Raw genomic sequence first — 21,269 nt, 5'->3', positions numbered from 1 at the left:
TCGGGGCAGGGCATTGTCACTAAATTGAGCTGCTGCAGGCCCGTAAGTGGATCTCTAGTGTTGCCCTCTTTGATGACTTTTTATTGCTTTTTGTTTCTTCTTTCTCTCTGAAGCACTGTTCCTCTGCTGGCAGGAAATACCTGATGACTTCTCAGGTTTAAATCAGCGCTCCTTTCTGGAAAAGCTGACAATATCATTCTTTTGCAATAAGATTACAGGAGATGACATGATTGCATTTTTCACACATCTATAAATATTACAGTCAGAAAGGGCCATTTTAATAATCTATTCTGACATCTTATGTATTGCAGGCCGTAGATTTCATCTTCTCCTTCCCCTTCATCTCATTCTCCTTCATTTTACTCTAATAATTTCTGAATGAAGTAGAACATACTTTTCTTTTTCCTTTTCTTGAACTGCATTGGTCTTGATTTAAGATCACTGCAGTGGTAAATATAAATGTTACCGATGTGAATTGTAACGCAATTATATTTACCATTGCATTGTAGCAGTGCTAATGTTCCAGGGGAATACAGATTTCCCTTTGCGTTGCTTTTGAGTGCCCTGTGTTGACTTCAGCCTCTAGCCCTCGAGTTGCTGGCATGCTTCTGTCCACTGGATGAAACAACCTGTGGTGCCATGCGTCTTGTGCGGGTTGCTGCTGCTGAGCTTGGTGATATGGAATATTGTCCTCAATTTGGTAAAAGGTTGTGTGAAAGTAACTCTGCTTACCCATGTACTGTTTACAGGATTTGGGAATTGGTAACACTTGGAAAGAAAAATGATACCGAAAAGTTGTTGGTATATCTCAGGAAACTTAAAGAAAGGGCAAGACAGAGGAGAATTACTTTATAGTAAATAGAACAGCATCTTTAGCTCACTGATTTCCACGGCCATTACTACAAAACAATGTCATGCTCTTATTTATTCTTTATTTTTAGCACAGTGCAATAGCTGCTTCAAAGGTTATCTACTCCTCTGAAAAACTATTTATCAAAAAGTATCAGCCCAGGTGAAAAGGGAAATGGTTTGCGCTTTGCTAGTGCCAAAGGACTGATCTAATAAAAACAATTCTTTGTCACCTCCCTTACATTGTAGAGCTACCAGGAAGCCAACAGTCATGCCTGTGAAAGCATACTATTTTATACTACTTTACTGCAGTAAAGCAAATGTTTTGTGGCTCTCTGTGTAAGGAGAGACCATCTGTATCTAAACCATATGACAGCACTAAAATTATTTTGATTGGCACTTTATGCGGTACTGCCTTTTTTCCCACAAAAATGCATGCACGCACTCAAGCATAGGATCTCATCCTGTAATTAGGTTCTACTAAGGGCTAAGCATCAACAACAGTAGCTTGATTTCAAAATCTGTGATGCGTGACTTAGTATCAACCTATGACTTGTTGTCTGTGTTCTCCATTGTCCAGGTTACCAGCCCTGCCTCCTCATGCGTTGCTTTGCTTATCCCCTGCCCAGCATTTGTACAGCACTTGCCAGGAACCATCGCTTTTTGGGAGCATTGAACGGTGGCACTCAGACGAGCTCAGTGCATTAGGTTTTACTAGGGAAACTTTCTCTTGTCTGGCAATTGACTGAAGTATATTTAGTTGTGTTTTTTTTTTTTTCCCCCAGCCTGTTCACAAACAGCTAGCTGTTTGTCTGCTTCTTTTTGTTCAGAAACATAAAATATCTTACTGATACCGCTTTTATGCCTTGAAAATGTTTAAAAGTACACTTATTTGGACAGCTCCCCATAGTACAGAGCTTTATCCCATTTTAAGGGATTTTTATCCCATCAAAAGGAAGTGTAGTGGGGAAAAAAGGTTTTCACTGAAAACCACCAGGGGCTAGAACAGAATGGCTCACAGCGTGCCTAGCCAAGTGGAGCTTGGTTTTCCAGGACAGGTAAAGGAGCTCGTTCAAAAACCTGAAAGTTCACATGTCCTGTCTTGTAAGTTCCTCTTTCTTGCTCCCTTGTTGTTATTTCTTTCAATGTATTTAGGGTTTTGTGCTTGGAATGATAGCCCTCTGTTAATAAGTATGCAGTTAGTGTTTGATATGGGTGAATTCAGATGTAAATAAGTAATTTTCTCTAGGTGTGAAAGGGAATATTTTTAAACTTTATGTATAGAGCTTCAAAGATAGTAAGATAGCAGATACTGAATTCCTTTTCAGCTGGATTCCTGGTTTCGAAAAATTGGCTGTCACTTGGTCAGTTTGATTAACATTGCCTCTAAGCAACTTAAGTCCTGTCATTTTGTAAAGAAATAGATCAGTTTATTTGCTGTTATTCAGTGATACCTCTTCTTCGTCGTTATCCTTCCACACTGCAGTGAAAGAAGTGAGTGTTTCCGAGTATGTGTTTGCATCATTGGTCATCGTTGTAATGTTTTAAAGAGTCGGATGGTCAGTTTTCCCAGAGATGTAAGGTTACCAGAGGTGTGCTAAGGCCTGAACTTTAGAACATAATCAAGATGAATGCAGAAAATGGGGCAAATAGTGAAGTTACAGTGTGCCAAAAATACTAAGCTATTTCAAAAGGCTTTTATGGTAATAGATTATTGAATTTCATCTGCTATTTTAGCACTCTGTATAGATTAATGTGAGGTAATGTAAGTGAAAAGGGTGTGTGTAGGGAGGGGGATCAAAGTTCTATACACATAGCAATGAACCTTGAACTCTGTTATCACTCAGAGTTACAACAGCTAGTTGTGTTTAAAAATGTCAGCACAGTAGTTGCTGAAAGAGCAAATAAAATGTTAGGGTTGGAATAGAAAAGAAGCAGAAATCATTATTTTGCCACTGTACAGATTTATGGTTCCCTTGCATCTTGAACACAATATGCTGATCTTTGTGTTGATCCTCAGAAAGCATATAGGAGAATAGAAAGATTTATTAAACAAAGGGAGTAGGGATGATCCAAGTTAGTTACTCCGTACAAGAAGCAGCTAACTGAACAAGGACTTCTCAGGACAGCAGAAAGAAGGGAGAGAGGCAATGCAATTCACTGTTTTGGGTGGGATAGAGCATGTCAACAGCGTACTGTGGTTCACCATCTCTCTGAACACCAGACTAAGGACATCAAATGAAATTGTCAGAAGGTAGGCTCGGGTAAAAACAATTGAGATCCCACAAGAATTAATTCCACATGTTAGACTGTTCCACATGTTAGAAGTTCTACATTCCAGATGTTTTCAAGAGTTTACATGGGCACATTCCTAGGAGAAGCATTAACGCCAAACCAGTATGAAGGCACAGTATCTGCTTGAGAATGTCCCCGGGCTGCAAGACACCGCAGGTGGTGTGATGCTGTGGGCAGTCCCCGGAGGTATTGAAGCTCTCCTACATGTCTGCTGTAGACCACTGTTGGAGGCAGAATGCTGGGCTACGTTAATGTTTTGGTCTGACATTGTACAGCTGCTCATAGTGTGCAAAAAAGCACACAGACACAAAGTACTGCTTTAAAAAGAAAAATTAAACAAAACATCACAAAAATACCTTTACATTTGCACGGATCCACTTCAACTGTAGGATAACCTAGATTATATGTAATATCTGTGTTACTGGTCAAGAAAAAAAAAAAGTCCCGTGATTGATGATTAGGGGAAGAAAACAATGATACAGAATAATTAGAATTCTACTTTCTATAAGCAAAAATAAAAAATAGTGACAAATATAAAAATAGATTTAATGCTTTCCTCTGCCCACAATTTTCTTTCCATCCAGAAAGAATCTGTTAGCATGTTGATGATGTCTGTTTTACTTGCTTAAGAAATGTCTCTGCTATATTACAGCATTGTTTTTTTTTTTTTTTCTCTTCTAGGTTAACAGAACCTTCTGGGTATTTAACAGATGGACCAATAAATTATAAATATAAAACTAAATGTACATGGTTAATTGAAGGATAGTAAGTATTCATTTTCAAAGATTAAATTTTCTGACAGTTTGGTATTGTGTATTTTAAAGATCTAAAGAATTCGAGTTTAAATTGCATCTGGATACAATGTAAACAGTGTTTTTTTTTTTTTTTTTAGCTTAATGTTATAAAGATTAAAAAAAAAAAAAGGGATTTTCAGGGTTGCTTAGACCTGGCCAAATTACATTGCCATTCTAATTGCTGGCAAAAGTTACAGTGATATTGGAATTTGGCCAGTGCTGCAGGCTCTCAAAATCCGATGATAAATTTGCTGCCTGTTTGAGTACCGTAATGCAAGTCCCAGAAGTGGTTACAGGATCCTGTGATTTAACTCATTATCTTACTCTCCAGTGATAAATCAGGAATGGCTTCAAGTATAGAATGCTTCCAGTCTACTAATTTTTTGGTTGTATCTTGCTCGGAGGTTAGTTTCCATAAACTATTTTCATTTGTATTCCAGTTTTCCTTACGTACTTTGTTTTAAAATCATATTTTGTCCATAGTTTATACAGCTTAGATATTTCATGTGTATGTTGTAAATTTTCCAGTTTATGCAGCATAGAAACACAGACATGCATGTAAGGAGACACGCAGTGGTATGACTAACTGCTAAGTGCACAACTTTGTTAAATTTCGATGGGACTTTTTTCCCCCAGGCTATTGATCAGAATTTTGCTGAAGAATCCATCTAGCTCTGAGTTCCACTAAGGCTGCAAAAGAAAATTACTCCTGTTCTTTATATATCCATATTGTCGTTATCTCATTACACATCTCATTAGACTTCTCTTTTTACCCAAACTAGTAGGGGAATATCTGCTCTGAACTGCAATACACTGAAGTGGAAGTGTGCCTCAGGACTGTATACAAACACTGCTTTGAAGTTGATCTTAGCTCTGTTCCTCCTCATTGCAGGAGATGGGAGAGTGATTAGGTGGAGGAAACAATATGCTGCACTGTGTGTGGGACAGTAATGCAACCCAGTAACGTAGTGCAAAATGTCAGTGCGTGAGAAACTCACATATGTATAAAATGATCTTTCTTAAAAAATGGACAAAACCGAAGCTCTCACTTTCGTTCTCTCAAAGCGCTCTCTCTTGCTTGTTCTCTCTCAAAAAGTTTTCCAGTGGTGAACTGCACTTGAGGCTGTCAGTAGGAAGGCAGAACATTTACAGTCTCCATCCAGATATCTCCCAAAACCTGGTGAAAACTGACCCCCAGGTGTGATGGGAAACTGCTAATTCTAGAAAACAGAGGAGGTGCTGCACTGTATCCTATAATTTCTGGAGTATCCACTTGCAGCTGACACTAAAGATTTAGTTGTAAAGACAGTTTTATTGGAAGAGAGTGTTCTTCTTGATTTTGATTTTTTATTTTTTCTTTTCATTTTAAGTTCCTGTAAGACAGGGTGATGTCAAACTCCCCAAAGGGGTGCCACAGAGTTGTGCCTTGAAACAGTAACAAGCATGAGAATACGCATTTTGAAATGTATTTAGAAATATTTTCATACTTAACTAGTAATATAAGCCTTGAAATTGGGTAAAATGTGAAAAACAAACAAACCACCAAATCTACCCTCTTGCCTTTCATCATTAATATTAATTTTAAATTTGTGTATTAAAATTTTTACTTTCAGTCACTGATACAATACTGAAATGAGGGTTTATAGGGAATTTTCTCTTGAAGATTCTTTAAACCTGATAGTCCAGACATTGTAAAATAAAAGTAATATAATAAAATGAGATATTTTAATGGCTTTAAATTACAGGTTCTGAACACTGGTTAAAAGCCTCATGAACTTAAGTATCCTGTTAACTTCAGAGATTATTAGACTTGGTCTGCAGATGTTATTATAAGAGTATTCTAAGATAAAAATGAAATGTTTGCTTGCCCTAAATTTTGTTCTTTAACTCAAGTGTTTTGTTAGTACTCTGTTTTAATAAAGTCGTGCTCGCATGATCAGTTTTAAGTTCTGTATTTTATGAGTTCAGTACTTCTGCAAATAGTTTTTTATGCCAATGTTGTTGTTCTTTTTTTTTTCTTTTCCAGTCCTAATGCAATACTGAGATTGAGGTTTAATCACTTTGCCACAGAATGTAGTTGGGACCATATGTATGTATATGATGGAGATTCAATATATGCACCTTTAATAGCTGTATTTAGGTGAGTGTATTTATTAGCTTTTCGATCCAAATAATCATATAGACATTGTTAGTTTCAGGGGAAAAGTAACATCAGAGGCTTTAATTTCTTAGTTTTTTTTTTTCTTTTTTTTTTTCCCTATTAATATCCCGGGGACATGAATGAAAAGTTATACCTGCAAAAATTGCTGTATAAATTTCCAAATGCTTTGGTTTGGGGATCATAGCATAAATTCCTTACGTGGTTTGTAATCCATGCAATGTCAGCATTAAGTGTTAATACTCATAGATATACAATCAGAAATGTACTTACCAGCAGACTTCCAATAGTGACTCCGACATTTTAATGTGCATGAAATGTGGCGCTGGCCACTAGTGTCAGTATCTTTACTGGAGAATTGTAATTTGTGACTCAGGCTGTATTGCATTATTTGTAAATTATAAAGAATAGCTACTAAATGACTTCTAAATTTATGTGCGAAGGGAATTTGATATGAAGGCTACTTTAAGTACTTTTTTTTTTTAGTGCTTCTTTAGATTGCTAAATTGGGCAACATCGCCTGAGTTGTAGGTGAAATTACCAACTTCTTAAAAGTCCTGGAATTTGCTGTCAACTGAAAGGATGGGATTTCTTTGCTTTTTGTTATATTTTTGTGAGCTGCTAAGAATTGTAACTCAACTGAATCTGTATTCAAATTAATGTTACCTAGAATCCTTGTAATTCTTTGTAGCAAGTAGTTTGTAGTTTAGAAATAAACATAAAACCAACAACAGTAAACAGTGAACTTAACTGATACTGTTATTTGTTATAAACCAGTTATTTGCCTTTCAAATGATGATAAACAGTTGAGGTAAAGTATTAGATCCAGGCACAACATTTCCTATGTGTCTAAGAGACAAAAAGCAGGCCGTATGAATGTCAACTTGTTTCCTCCATTCCTGGACTTCAGTGGAATGTTTCAGTTGGTTTGTTCCTACCCTTCCACTAATATTTTGGGAAGCATTCCAGAAAGGATATTCTAGGCAAGTGGGCTATAGTTCATTAGAGTTTTATGGAAGGTAATGAAGACTAATATTCCATATTCCATGCTTGGGCAGTTGAAATGAAGGCAAAGGATCCTAATCCTTAGAAATCAGTTAAAGTTTTATCCTTTGAAATACTATTTCTTTTAGCAATGAAATGCAATTTCTGTCCCTTATTGTACACTCCCCCCCAGTGGGGCAGAAATTGTATTTCATTTTATGTTATGAAATATTGATTACGCTGCCAAGCTTTAAGAGATACTAAGTGCATAGATGATAATGGTTTCTGCAACAAAGCTCATCTCATCTCTCTTCCCTGCCCAACTATAGCAATCTACATCTTCCCTCCCACTTCTCAATGCGTGTTATGTGACTGCTTGCATTTCCCTGCCCTCCTCTCCCCCCTCCCCAAAATTGCACAGAGTTGTGTTTGTTAAATGCGTCGTTCAGGAGCCTGACTTGTAGCGTGAATGGAAGGAAAGTTCCTCTTCCCATATTCTTCAAATTTCTTTTCTTTTTTTTTTCCTTTTTTTCCCCAGTTTATTGATTGTTAATGTTTTCCATAGGATTTCTCTAACTTGTAATTTATACTCACAACGTGGCACTGTTTTATGCAGGTGACCTCCTTTGTTAATGTATTGCTTCTTTTTCCTGTGTCAGTCTTTACTGAAAAAGAGAACGTTCTTCGGAAGTTCTATAAAGTATTTTTTTTTTTAATTTTAAATAACTTTTTCATGGAAATTAATTAGTTGTATTTTCCAGGTTTGAAGTGTTTTTAATAAGATAACCTTCTAAAGGTGCAAATACTATGTGGAAGTAGAGTTCATGCTGGAAGTCAGTAAGATTTAAGCATCTGTCTGAAGGACTTTTTTCAAAATTAATGTTTTAAAAAATTACACTGACTGTACATACACCCTCAGAATAATCTGATGTGAAATTTTACATTAGTGTGTGTGGGGGAAGCTCTTTGTTTTGTTTCCCTGGAAAACCCTGCACTAAATTTCAGAGGCCTGGACAAGTTTTGTACATGATTTAAAAAAACAAACAAACAAAAAAAAAAAAACCACCAACAAAACCCTACTGGATTTATGAGTTACCTTGTCTGTATAATTAACAACTGGAATACCTAACTTTTTTTTCCCAAAGACTGATTTAAAAAACATTACTCTATTTTTTTTTTATTTTCCAGTGGTTTAATAGTCCCTGAAGTGCGTGGAAATGAAACTGTTCCTGAAGTTGTTACTACATCTGGCTATGCACTGCTACACTTTTTTAGTGATGCTGCTTATAATCTAACAGGATTTAACATTTTCTATTCGTAAGTATTTCTTAAAAAAGTACTTTGATAATTAACCTAGCATTCCTTTTAGGAAAATGACAAACCCATGGCAAGTATTTATCTACTGATTTTATTAACTGCATAAGAGTTGTGCTTTGTGGTATGTTTCTAAAACTAAGGTGCTAGAGGTTGTAATGAGTCTTTTAAGACACTAGTTAAAACAAAATCCAACACAGTGAATCATATTGTTCTCTGAGTGCAGCTACATGGACACTCTAAGAGTATATTTGTCCCATGCCATATGGAACTAGAAAGTGTTCCCCTTCCAGTATTTATCCAACACACAAAGTTGTCATATGGAATAGAAGGGAGATTATATCAGCTGTCACATTGATTCCCTTCTCTTTAACTAGAGTCATCTGTTGTTTGATCTTTTTTTTTCTTGCAGAATGTGCTTTTGTGGATTTTGACACCTTCACCAAAGTCTTCCTTTTATTTCTGTGCCAACCTACAAGGGTTTTATTTCATTCCTTTTCTACCTTTGGGGTACTTCCTTTCCCCTTCTATCATCTATTTCGTTCTACCTAATAATAATTGGTAACCGGACTGTTTATTTTTCCTTGATGAAGTCTAATCTGGTACAACTAAGCTTGCTTTCCTGCAGTCTGCTTTTGACTGTCAGCAGCCCTAAAGATGCATCCAACAGACCTGTGTCTCTTCCTTAAATGTACCAGCTGTGTTTAGTTTGTCTTATTTAGAACACGCTTGTGCTACATGATGTGGTGCATCATTACACTGGCTGCTTGGTTCAAGAGAGGATTGCTTGGTCCTGTTGCTCTTGTGATAGTTTTCCTGTGATTGCAGATACTGTTCCTTTCTTTTAATCCCTTCAGATTCTGAAATACTCTCCTATGGGATATGGGTGTCAGCACTGCACTTCAAATGTGGCAGTACATAAATTTTTTGTCAAATTCTTTATTCATTTAAAATTCCTATTTACTTTTCTGACCATAGCTTTGTTCTTCTTTAAGTAAAAGGTCTTTAAGTGTTCTATGGGAAGATTGTTTCTATAATTTGCAGCCATTTGGCAGCCTTTTACCAGATAATAGAAGTTTGGGAAACCTCTGTAGACATGTGGTATTAGAAATGGCAGTCTAGAAGACTGGGTATTTTCAATATTTTTCAGTTGACATCAGTAAAATGAAGTCACCTGGCAGACTTCCTAATGTAATTAGATATTTTTTTCAGTTATCCCTGAAGCTTTTATTGCACTTCTGTGTTTGTTTTGAGAGTAAATGGCAGTATGACATGGCATTCTTAAGAAATGAGTGTATGTGCTTGGCATTCTTTATGGCTTGGTAATATGGTGCATGCTTATGTTATTGCATTATTACTTTGTAAGACGTAAAATAAGTGAAAAATCTTCCAGTTTTTAATTCCATTACCTGTACAGGGGGATATATAACTTATGAAATTTTATGTGCTGTTCTTTTGTTTCTATTGTTGCAATGAATACTTTTCAAGTTTTTCTTTTCTTTTTTTTTTTTTTTAATGAGCCAACAGTAACTCTCTTTGTGCTGAAAGAAATACCAAGCTGTGAATGCTTGTTATGGCAGCATTAAATTTTGTTTGTCATTCTGATCTGTTTTACTCTGCTTCTGTTACCCTCTTTCTTCCTTAGTTTGGTACCCTAGTCAGCTTTTTGACTTCATCTTGGCAGGCTATTTGTGTTCTTTTATTTGGGGGAAGACAGGAGTGCAGCATCTGTGACTGAAATGCCATGCCAGCTGCAAACAGTTATTCCTGAACAATGTGTTCCAGAACTTTGTGTTCTTGGAGTCAGGTGACCTAATTCCAACTCTGCCCATCCAGTTTTTATCCTTCCCTTCGTGTCCTTAAAGAAGCCTGTTGGGGAGGGGACGCTTTTACTTTTAAACTGTCCCTATCTTCATTACTGGAAATATTTAACTATTCACCTTCCCACAGAATGCTGTCCCTGTGAAGTCAACAGGAGAGGTTCCTCCCAGCTGTGTTACGCAGCTCTTAATGCCATTAACAGTGTTAATGCCATGTGTAAACTAGGCAAATGCCCTCAGGATGCTTGCAATTCAGTAGTGGTATTTTCTTTTTGGTTAAAGGCCCACCTTGAACAATTCCTACCTTTCTCAGTTCTTTCTTCCTTCAGTAAGAGCAAGGAATGTTGCAGATGGTGTCCAGCTCTCCCATTTACAGGGAGGAGCCTGTGTTAACATCGCCAGGGATTTGTAGCAACAGTTTATTCTGAGTTTCAACCTAACCCTTCCCTGTGAGTCATCAAAGGAGATTTCAGATCCTTTTTGGATTTCATGAGGCACTTGCTGCCTGAGATGCATACTCTGTTTGTGGAATCTCTTGGACCCACATACATCAATGTCCTTCATTCCTCTTGTCTCCAAGGAGTTGCCTACACTTCTGGAACCAGCTAGCATAGTTTAGCAGAGTCCAATTGCCTGTGATCTCAGTGTTTGGTTGGGTGTATCACAGAAATGCTAAATCCCCAAGCCGTCACCAATTTCTTCGAGCCTAATCTTTCCCATTCTTGCATCTTTGACTCTGGAGTTAACAAGGCAAGCTTAAGGTGGTTCTGTCACTAAGGATGAGGTGCTTCCTTTACGTAATTTCAGGATATTAACCATCTTGTACTTTTTCCTCAATCAGTTTTTCCTTTATTTTTTTTTTCCTTGGATGTTAGACATATTATCTTGCTTTATAGCATGGACCAAAGTCAGTCAGGAAAACCCACTAAGTGTATGTCTATGATGGAGAGTTTGAGACTCAGTTCTACTACAGAGATTCTCTTGCTCTGACTCGTCATTAACTCCCTGCAGCAGCAGAGCTGAACTGTACTAAAATGCAAGCAACATTGTGACCATTTGTATAAAGGGTCTTGCTCTCAGCAGTTTCCGGTTGGGTGCCTATTCACCCTTCAAAGCTAATTTGTAAGCCCGTTAAGAGTCTGCTTATGGAAAAGTGCTGTTTATGCAATAGGGATTCCAAGATGTTCCTCTAAGTGATATTTGTGAGGGTTACTGCTTGCAGTCTCTTGCAGTGTGAATGTTCCTGGAAAGAAGTTTTTGAAGGGACAGACTGAGGAGTGCTTATACTGGAACTTGGAGGAAGTTAGATACTGATCTGTCCCGGCAGGGTCTGTCCTGCTTAGTGTTAATACATGTTAATGTACAAGATGTTTGAGATATGAACTGCCTCGTGGACTCTGTATGTAAGCCTGGATGAACTCTTTTTCAGTTCACTTGCCTGTAAAATTATTAAAGTTGTGTTGTATCAGTACTTAGAAAATTTTCAGAAAAAACGTTTTATCTAACAAATACTATTGGAACAGTGTCGGATAAGAATCATTCTCATCAACTCTTGCCTTGTTGTTTCCCTTATTGTACATATTTTTTGCAGAATTAATTCTTGTCCTAATAACTGCTCAGAACATGGAAAGTGTACAACCAGTATATCCGTTCCAAGCCGGGTATACTGTGAGTGTGACAAGTATTGGAAAGGAGAAGCCTGTGATATTCCCTATTGTAAAGCCAACTGTGGCAGTCCAGATCATGGGTACTGTGATTTGACAGGAGAGAAGCTGTGTGTATGCAATGATAGCTGGCAAGGTAAGGTTTTGTTATTTACAGACAAGTTCATCTTTAAAAAAGAATTGCTTGTAATGCATCCTATCTAGCATGCAAGTTAACATCTTATTCTAAAGAATAAGCATGAATGGAAAAAATACTGAGGTAAATTGTCATGTTGACCTAGAGCTGTCCTTCTTAACAAAAGAAAGGGCTGACAGCTTTACCTGGTATTTTTTATTTGGAGGTAGTGCAGAAGTATCGGATCAAACCTTTCTCGTAGTGGACATTGATCTTTTTGGATCATAAGTTTGAAAAAATAATGGCAGTAAAATTGTGAGCATACTGAAGACTAAGATCCTTCATTGCCTCATTTTCTGTTTGCTTAATTTTTCAATTTCTGTATATATTTGATTCTCTTCCCCACCTTTCTTAATTTCAGATCACAGTATTTCATTAATGCTTCATAAAATACATATTCAGTGTCTGGTTTTTAATTGTATTTTATTTATATAGTTTCTCAAGAAGACAAGGTAAGCTATCTTGTTACGAGTGTGACTGTGGGTAAGTACTGAATGATGGATGCACTGTAAGAATGTATGCCGTAGTTTTACTCCCCGTAGCCCTACCATACATAATCCTTTCTTATTAAAGGTCATGTATTTAAGCTCTTAAATGTTTAATTCACTTATAATAGTTATACAAGATGTTTGTATCATTTACTATTCCTATTAGAAGTCTCAATTGCATTAACTTGCTGTGTACTGAAATTGCCCTTCTGCTCTTAAAAGAAGTATTAAAGTACCTACAGGTTACTTAGCTGGTATGCCGTCTTCCCATTCTTTACATGCTCTGCTTTTTTTTCATCGCTGTTTTTTTTACATGTTGAAAGTGTTGTTTTACTCCTATTAGCTGCCACACCCAAAAGACAGCATGAGATTGAATAAATTTCTATCGTTAATAATTGATGGAGTTGTTCATTGAAAGACAGCCAATGCACCCACAGAAATCCACTGAAGGAAGTGAGTTAGCAATACAGCCATTGAATAGAACCAACCCAGTGACAGAAGTGCTACTGAGTCCTCCAGAATCTCTCATGACTGTAGTGCATAAAAAAAAAAACAATCCTGAAAGATATATCTGTAAAAGGAAATTGTGTATAGAATTTGCAGTAGGAATAGCACCCTTTCACTTGTGCATTGACTCCATGCAATATTCTGACTTTCATGTGTAATACCTTCTTTTCGTCTAGAATTTCTGTACATACTAGCTTCCTAGTCTTTCCTACAGCAAGTAGAAATATAGACAAATTGATTTTTTTCCTCATGTTTTCATGAAACCCACATTTTTCAATTCATTTTTTTAAATTGTATTCCAGGTTAACTAGTTTATAATAGATTTTCCTTTATTATAAAAAAGAGTTACCAAACTTTCTTGATGGCCTCTGGGAGAGCACTTCCATATGCTATTAATATATAGGCATTTATACACACACATGCATACGTTACACCTAAATGCTAGTTTCTAAAGTGTCAGTATCTTCTACACAGGTTATTTGCAATATTGGAACCATAAATGTTTTTACCTATCTTACTGCTCTTGCAGTCTGCCAAAGTTTTTCTTATTCTTGGTAGTTCAAATTAATTAGCTAAAGCAGGGTCTTGATTTCTATGTTCCTGAAGAGAATGTTGTTTCTTCTTGTTTCATATGTTGTTGATTAGAGTGTGTTTAGCCCTCTTATAGGAAAAATATTTCATTCAACTGCATTGAGTGATACGTACAATAAATAAAATCCTCATTCAAAAAATGAAAAGGTATTTCCTATTATACCATATATGGGGGTTCTTTTTTACAATAGTGACATCTTGTGGATACTGTGGGAGGAACATCAGTGAAGAACAGTTAAGTCCACTGAGAAAAGAGAACAGGGTCATCTTTGGAGCAGAGTAATTGTTTTGAGTAGAAGTCAAGATCTTTTCTTCATTATATGCAGTGCATTTTGTGGAAGTTGGGTGTTGTAATTGTAAATATTCACAGGCGCTAGTCACACAAATTTAAATGATGCCGTGACAACAAAAGGTTTTAGGCTTAGAAAGCAAATAATTAATAGTATTGTTATTCTGAACAAAAGGTATGCTTGTTTTTGTAGTATTTGTAGTTGGTCTCAGAAATATATAGAAGAAAAATAATTTAATACTTCCTTGAAATCTGGTCAATTTAAAATATTAACCTGGGAACATGAAGGAGGCTGGAGTTTTTCATGAATACTGCTTCCTTTTATGAGCACTCTGTCATTACACTGCTGGTTAATCTGGCTTGGTAAATTGAAGTAGAATGTGCTGATGCCTGCTGGTACAGACCTTGGGCGTATCTTGGGCAAAGAGGTATCTTAAAACTATTGATCTATTCTCTTTGCTAGGCACAGGTAAGAAAGAAATGGATACTTGGTGGAGGCAAAATTTTTAAGAAGTTGAAAAGATAATTTTCAGAAAGATGTTACTCAGTCTGAGTATATAGCCAGCAATTTATTTGGGATACTGGTAACACTGTCTTGGATTGTCTCAGTCTGTAAATGAGCAGAGGAGATGCCAGAACAGTTGATTTCTATAATGTCATTGACAATTCAGAATGACTGGAAGGAATGCAGACAGTCCCATATTTTTTAGCACCGTTAAATGGGCTATCTGTGGAAATGCTGAAAATATTAATTAGTCTGAAGGTGTCACGTCCTCCCAGACCTTGTTTATGGAAGCATTCTTTAACTTCAAGGAGCTTGACTGAATTTCAAAGGCAGCTCAAAAGTTGTTAGGTTGATGTCAGTGTGTCAGTTTCGAGACCATAATTTGAGGAAATGAATAATTAACCATACAATGTGACTGAATTGTGAAATAGCTGAGATGTGAATTTATCAATATAGTTCATACTAAAATAATTTGTGAGAAAAAGCAGTAAATTTTACCTGAACCTCAGCGTTTGATGGTAGGAAATCACTGAAACTGGTATACATGAGGGAACAATAACAGCAGCAGAGCTTGTTAACTGGGAAACGTCAGTGGGAGTGCTAAACAAGAAACTTAAGAGGGAAAGATGTGAGTACTTAAAGACTGATCTTGTTACATAATTTTTATAATCTGGTTATAAGACTGCTAATGGAATCCCTTAATATGAAGGCAGGAGTAGTTTTTAATATGAAGGTGGACCAGAATATCCCTTAAAAAAAAAGATAAGGTGGGGTGGGGGGATGGTGGAGTAATGTGTGGGGTGCAATTACTTCAGTGTAAATCCTAAATTCATACATTTAGGGACTAGGAATACTAAGAATGTGTTTTAGCAGCTGGGATTAAAGTGGGGAAGGTGACATGGAAGAAAACTTGCCTGTCTATCAATTAGAATATGAACGAATTCATATACTTAATTTTATATACTCAATAAGCTATAAAGTGTCAAGTGTACTAGTAGGATGTTCAGCCATAATCTACATTTAATCCTAGGAAAATATTAGTACTATACTTCATTTTTATTATCACACTTTCATGAATGCAAATTGCACAGAGGAGAACCATTAGGATGATCAGGGCAATGGAAGATACAGAGTTTGTTTAAATTAGTAAAAAGGCTGGGAGGGAATAAGATTGCTGTTTGTAAACATTAACGGGCGGTACATTATTAAAAGAGAAGCCAGCTTTTTCAGTCAAATGCTATCACTGACAGAGGGGGAAAAAATGGGTAAACAGGTTGTCAATACATTTAGTTTGAAAATCAGCAGCAGGCTTTTAATTGCTAGAGCCGTGAAGATTTCTAAAAGTTGTTAGCAGAAATATTAGAGCTTGGTAGCCCTCTGGCAGCATCTGGAGCCTCAAAAACTACAGATCAAATGGGGCAGATGTGTTATAGGCCCTTCTTCTTTTGGATGCTAAGCAGCAAAACTTTTTTGTTTATTATTCAGCTGAAAAAATCTCATATGCACAGTCTACCGAGGAGTGCTGTTGTGCTCAGTTATGACAGACTAGGAAGGCTTTCCTTGCAGTATCCACAGACAGCATTCCTCGGTTATTCTCCTTCCCCTGCTCAGTGCAGCTGTGTCGGGTTTTGATTCTGGCACTTCAGATTTTGTCAACTGCCTGCCGAAATGAAATGCTCAGCTGCAGGTTGGGTTTTTGCTGTATATCTATTATTCCTTGCTAGTTTGGGCACAGATACCTTAGCCTAACGGGGGGGGGGGGGGGGGGGGGGGGGGGTACCTGGAGGGCTGGGCTCTGTCGCGGCTCCCAAATCGCAGCTGTCTGCTGCAGGGAGCTGGGTAGGCACAGGTCAGAGGCACAGTGCTGTGAGTCTCTGCATGCCCCTGGCCTTGTGGCCAGCTAGGTGGCCAGATCTGATTGCGTGGTTGCAGACAGAGCATTAAAGGGCATCCACTGTAGGCCTGTCTAGGACAGACAACCCAGCATTTCTGGTGGGATGTGCAATTATTTTTTTGCCCAGTTACCTTCTCTCATCTGTTCACAGACCTGTGGTCACTGTGGATACTGTTCTTCAGCTTTTCTGATTCATAGGGCAAAGCCCAAAAATTTGCTGAAAGATTGCTTCTCCTCTGCTTCTCTGGCACTAGTTTCTGTGGGAGAACATCCCAGCAGGTAACGAGGGCAGCTCATTTGGCAGTCTGACTGCTTCTTGTCTTGGTTCATTGCCTGGATCAGCAACCCCACTCCTTGCACCATTCATTGATAGTGGATTGGCATTGTTGGAGTTTGTCACCAAAGACCAGTCCCGAATTCTTCTGTCCTTCTGTGTGTTTTTTTTTTTTGAACAATGCTGTATAGCAGGTTTTTATTTATATTATTTAAAATATTTATTTTTATTTTTGTTTATGTAGTGACCACCTCATTGCTATCCTGTAAGAAAGATGATTTACTGCTTGATAAAACTTCCAATATTAAGAGTTGTTAGTGAAAGTAATATTCAGATATGTTCACTTTTCTAAAAAAAAAAAAAAAAAAAAAAAAACCTAAAAAATCTTTCGAATAAGAGTATTTTGAGTTGGAAGGAAATCACAAGGATTATCAAGTCTCATATTTTTCATAATCTCAAATTCATTATAATATGAAGATTTTATGGGATACTTGCAAATAGCAATATTTGGTTTATGTTTGTAATGGTTGAAAAATTACCTTACAGTAATAATTCTCAACTCAAATGCTCATACATCAAATACAGAATAAATAACAGAATAATAAATACTTGATTTGAATGCTTTGATTAGATTGTACGAAAGAAGGACCATAACATTTATATTCAAGAGATCAATACTTTTTTTTTTTCCTGTGATCCCGAAGGAGAAGATTAACGTTGAAGACAATAGATGATGTTTTCTCATTAGGTGGAAATTGATCTTATGACTCGAACTACTGGAACAGATTGTTACTTTGGCAGTTCATGAAACTCCTCAATAAATAGAAATTAAATTCCTTCTCTTGTGTTGTGTGGGTAAATCTCTTTTTTTTTTTAAACCTATAGAATTTTTTTCTACCTTTTGAGGATAACGTAATTGACTTCCAATTCAGTTTTATAAAGTTGTTTCTTGTTTAAACCTTTTTTTTTTTTTCCTTTGGATTGAGTGGTCAAGAAAGAAATCCAATTTTAAATAAATGGAGAAAAATAGTATTTGCATAGAAAATAGTAAAGCGTTTTTTATCTGTATTCTGCAGCTGTAGTGCTGCCTGTTCGACAAAAGACGTATATTTAGTGGATGTGATGTTCCTGAAGTGAAAATTATTTGTGCTGAAATAATGGTGATGTTTCATGGTATATATATTGAAGTATGAAGATCTGTAAATTATATTCCAAAATCCTACAGTTTACCTTGCCTTTGTAAGGCACTAGCCACACAAAAGCATTTTTTCTTTAAATGATGTTTCAATAGAAGTCAGTATTATTCTATTGCTTTTTTTTTCTCCCCTCCTCAACTATATATTCCATTTTTATACAGATTGATGGAGTTATTTCAGTATGTATGAATGTTTTACAGCTCTACTGAAGAGGCAGTCCTGGCTGGTCAGTCTTACTTGTGTTGGTACAACCACGTGTATGCGTGCAAAGTGAAACAGGTAAGGGAATGCACCCAGATTAAAGGTTCATCTGGTCGAAAAGCAAAGCTTGTTTCAACCTGGATGTGTTCCCTCACCTGATTCAGTGCAGCCACGTGAAAATTGGTGCCAGCGGTGATGTGAGATAGGGAGTAAGGAGGCCAAGGGTGGCTTTTCTGGTGGCAATGCCAACTTATGTCACTTTGATAATCACGTGCGTCATGCACAGGGTATTATATTCTTTGAAGAAAACAGTGGAGGATTTAATGTTTTCAAGCTCCTGAGTTCAGGTACATGTCCTCAGAATGTGTCCCTCTTCTATGCCAGACCTGGGAATGTGGTGTTTCTCCTCTCCATCTCACTCTTCCTGTCATTCGTTGTAGACCTACCAACAACGAAGTACTGAGGTTGCAAGCAAGTTATCTATGATAGTCTCTGAATCACTGATCTGGTTATCAGTATTAAGATTTTTGCATTGTTAGTATTGTATAAAAAGTTTTTGTTTGTCCTCATTTTAATACAGTCATTTTTATCTCGGCATAGTGTAGGCAGGAATAATATTTTGGATTTCCTATGTGAATTTCTGTGCTGCTTTGTCTCCAGAAAAGAAAATCTTAAATCAATTGGCAGGCAAGTAGTTTGTGTTTCATTTGTGGTTTGCCACTAGGGGACACTGTTGACCACTACATTTCTGTGCAAGAATGTTATCTTTTGTTGAAAACATAAATATCTTTTCATTTTACTGGCGGCACAGATTTCATAATTATAAACTGTTCCCTGATCAAAGAATAATTAATCAGCTGTTTATTTTTGAGCACTTTTAGATTCAAATGAAGTGTTTCCTGGTGTGATTTACCAAATCAGAATATTGCTGAGGTTACAATTTTACTACAGTATCTATATTAATGTTTAAGGAATAATATACTGAATTATTCCTACCTTCATTAGACCTCATTCAAATACCATTAATCTTTCCTGGGCAGAAGGTATAATGAGCAATGGGAATCGAGGGTCTCCATCATTTAAGCAACAAAAGATAATCTGGATACAAGTCAACATCATTTTTCTATAAAGTACCAGGAAAAGTTGACAAATGATTAGGTACAGCTGATCTACCTGGTTGTTGTGTATAAGGAGTAATTGTAACAAGTTGCCCCAAAATGATAATATACACTGGAAAAACTTGATCTTTTTTTTCAATAAGGATAATGTTTTAAAATTATGGACTTGATGTCATGTGCTTATTTAGTTTTAGTAAACTTCACTGGTTCTCTTCTAAACGTTTGTCCAGCTTTTCCTTGACTCTGTGTAAACCTTTGCATTCAGAGCATTCTTTGTCAGAGTTCCTTGGCAAGAAGGTCTGATGATTTTTGCATGAAGAACTACCTCCTCCTGTTTGTTTTGAATGTTGCTTCTTCATGCTGCATTTGATGGATCCTCTCTCCTTACATTTGAAGGGACTCTAAATTATTCACATCCACCCTCTGTCACTTTTTTATAGACCTTTAGCATTTGCTTCCATTATATTTTTTTTCCAGACAGAAAGAACCAGCCAAATTGGTTGTTCCAATTACAGAAGCAATTTGATTCCTTTAAATAGCATAGTTCTTTACTGTAAAAACAGTCTCCAGCTCTAATATATCTTTTATTGTTGAGAAGGGCTCACAGATTTCTAAGTGTGGGTGAACCACTGATTTGTACATCGGGGTAACGGTGTCCTCTCTTCCTACCCTATGATTTGTTTTATTGACCATTGCTGAGTATTGTGGTATTTTCATTATTGTGGCAGTTTCTTAACCTGCAACTTTGCTACTGAATAGTGATGGTTAGCTGAGGCTCTCATCTGTTTAGTTGAGCTAGAACATAGCTTACATAGTTTTATCGATATCAAATATATCCAATCTATATTGAATTTCATGTCTAATTGTTTTGCTCAGTCACGTAAGAACTACTTCTGTGGTTCATCAAAGGCTGTTTGTATGTTTTCTACCCTTCATAAATCATCATCAGCAGCAAGCTTTCTTCACTACTTTACTTTTGAGATCATTAATGTGTACATTGTGTAGCAGAGGTACAAGCAGAAATCCTCGTGGAACTCCACTGGTGACCTCTGTCTCTTTAGATGTGTTCCTTTACTCCGGTATTCTAGTTTTAGCTTACAGCCAGTTATTTAGCCATGCAAAGACCTTCATTCTCTTTCTACAAACAGTCAAATTTCCTTAGAATTATTTGAGGAATTTTGTTAAAAGCCTTGTGAAAATCCATGTCAGTGTATCAAATGGATCACTCCATCTTGGTATCTTCAAAAAACTTTTAACAGGTTAGAAAGACAGGCCTTCTCTTTGCAAAAGCTGTACTGATTTTTACATGTAGTTTACAATTATCTGTCTATTGACTACTTCTGACCATTCTTTTAGCTTATGTTGATTTGTATGGTAGGGACATGAGCGCAGTAGGCCTGTAATTTTCCAGATCCTCCCTGGTACCTTTAAAAAACAAAAAAAAGTCACGTGCTGCTCTCTCATGTGTCAGGGATGTTATTTTAGCTAGGTCCTTAAAAGAAACGAACAAAAAACCCAAAGCAAACACAACTCTGAATAAAACCAAACCTACCTAACTGTAGTTTTTACAGTCAATATGCTATATTTTGTTATCCTTTCTTTTTGTTCATTTGTGTTGTGGTTTAACCCGGCTGGCAGCTAAACACCACACAGCCGTTCGCTCACCCTCCCCCCTCCCTCTCTGGGATGGGAGAGAGAAATGGGAAAGTAAAGCCTGTGAGTTGAGATAAAGACAGTTTATTAAGACAGGAAAATAATAATAATAATAATAATGATAATAGTATAACTAATAATAATGTGTATGAAACAAGTGATGCACAATGCAATTGCTCACCACCCGCTGACCGATGCCCAGCCTATCCCCAAGCAGCCGGCCCCCCACCCCGGCCAGCCACCCCTATATATTGTTTAGCATGACGTCAGATGGTATGGAATACCCCTTTGGCCAGTTTGGGTCAGCTGTCCTGGGTCTGTCCCCTCCCAGCTCCTGCTGCACCCCCAGCCTGCTCGCTGGCAGGACAGAGCGAGAAGCTGAAAAGTCCTCGGCTTGGTATAAGCACTGCTCTGCAACAATTAAAACATCAGCATGTTATCAGCGCTCTTCTCATCCTAATCCAAAACATAGCACCCTACCAGCTACTAGGAGGAAAATT

General features: G+C 37.0%; 1 protein-coding gene across 13 annotated transcripts in view; it reads left to right on the top strand.

Moving 5' to 3' along the window:
- Positions 1-21,269, top strand: part of ATRNL1 (attractin like 1) — a 495,684-nt gene that overhangs the window by 38,468 nt on the left and 435,947 nt on the right. For all 13 annotated transcript variants that reach the window (XR_010832767.1, XR_010832768.1, XR_010832769.1 and 10 more), the window contains exons 2-5: positions 3,826-3,909; positions 5,965-6,078; positions 8,269-8,397; positions 11,806-12,014. Coding sequence is in view for 9 of the 13 variants with exons in the window: in XM_013174611.3 (XP_013030065.3) it covers positions 3,826-3,909; positions 5,965-6,078; positions 8,269-8,397; positions 11,806-12,014 (536 nt within the window). In the remaining 4 variants the exon portion in view is untranslated. The remainder of the gene's footprint in view (positions 1-3,825; positions 3,910-5,964; positions 6,079-8,268; positions 8,398-11,805; positions 12,015-21,269) is intronic.

Source organism: Anser cygnoides, chromosome 7 (assembly GCF_040182565.1).
Source record: "Anser cygnoides isolate HZ-2024a breed goose chromosome 7, Taihu_goose_T2T_genome, whole genome shotgun sequence".
Taxonomy (NCBI): domain Eukaryota; kingdom Metazoa; phylum Chordata; class Aves; order Anseriformes; family Anatidae; genus Anser; species Anser cygnoides.
This window is presented reverse-complemented; position numbering and strand designations above follow the sequence as displayed.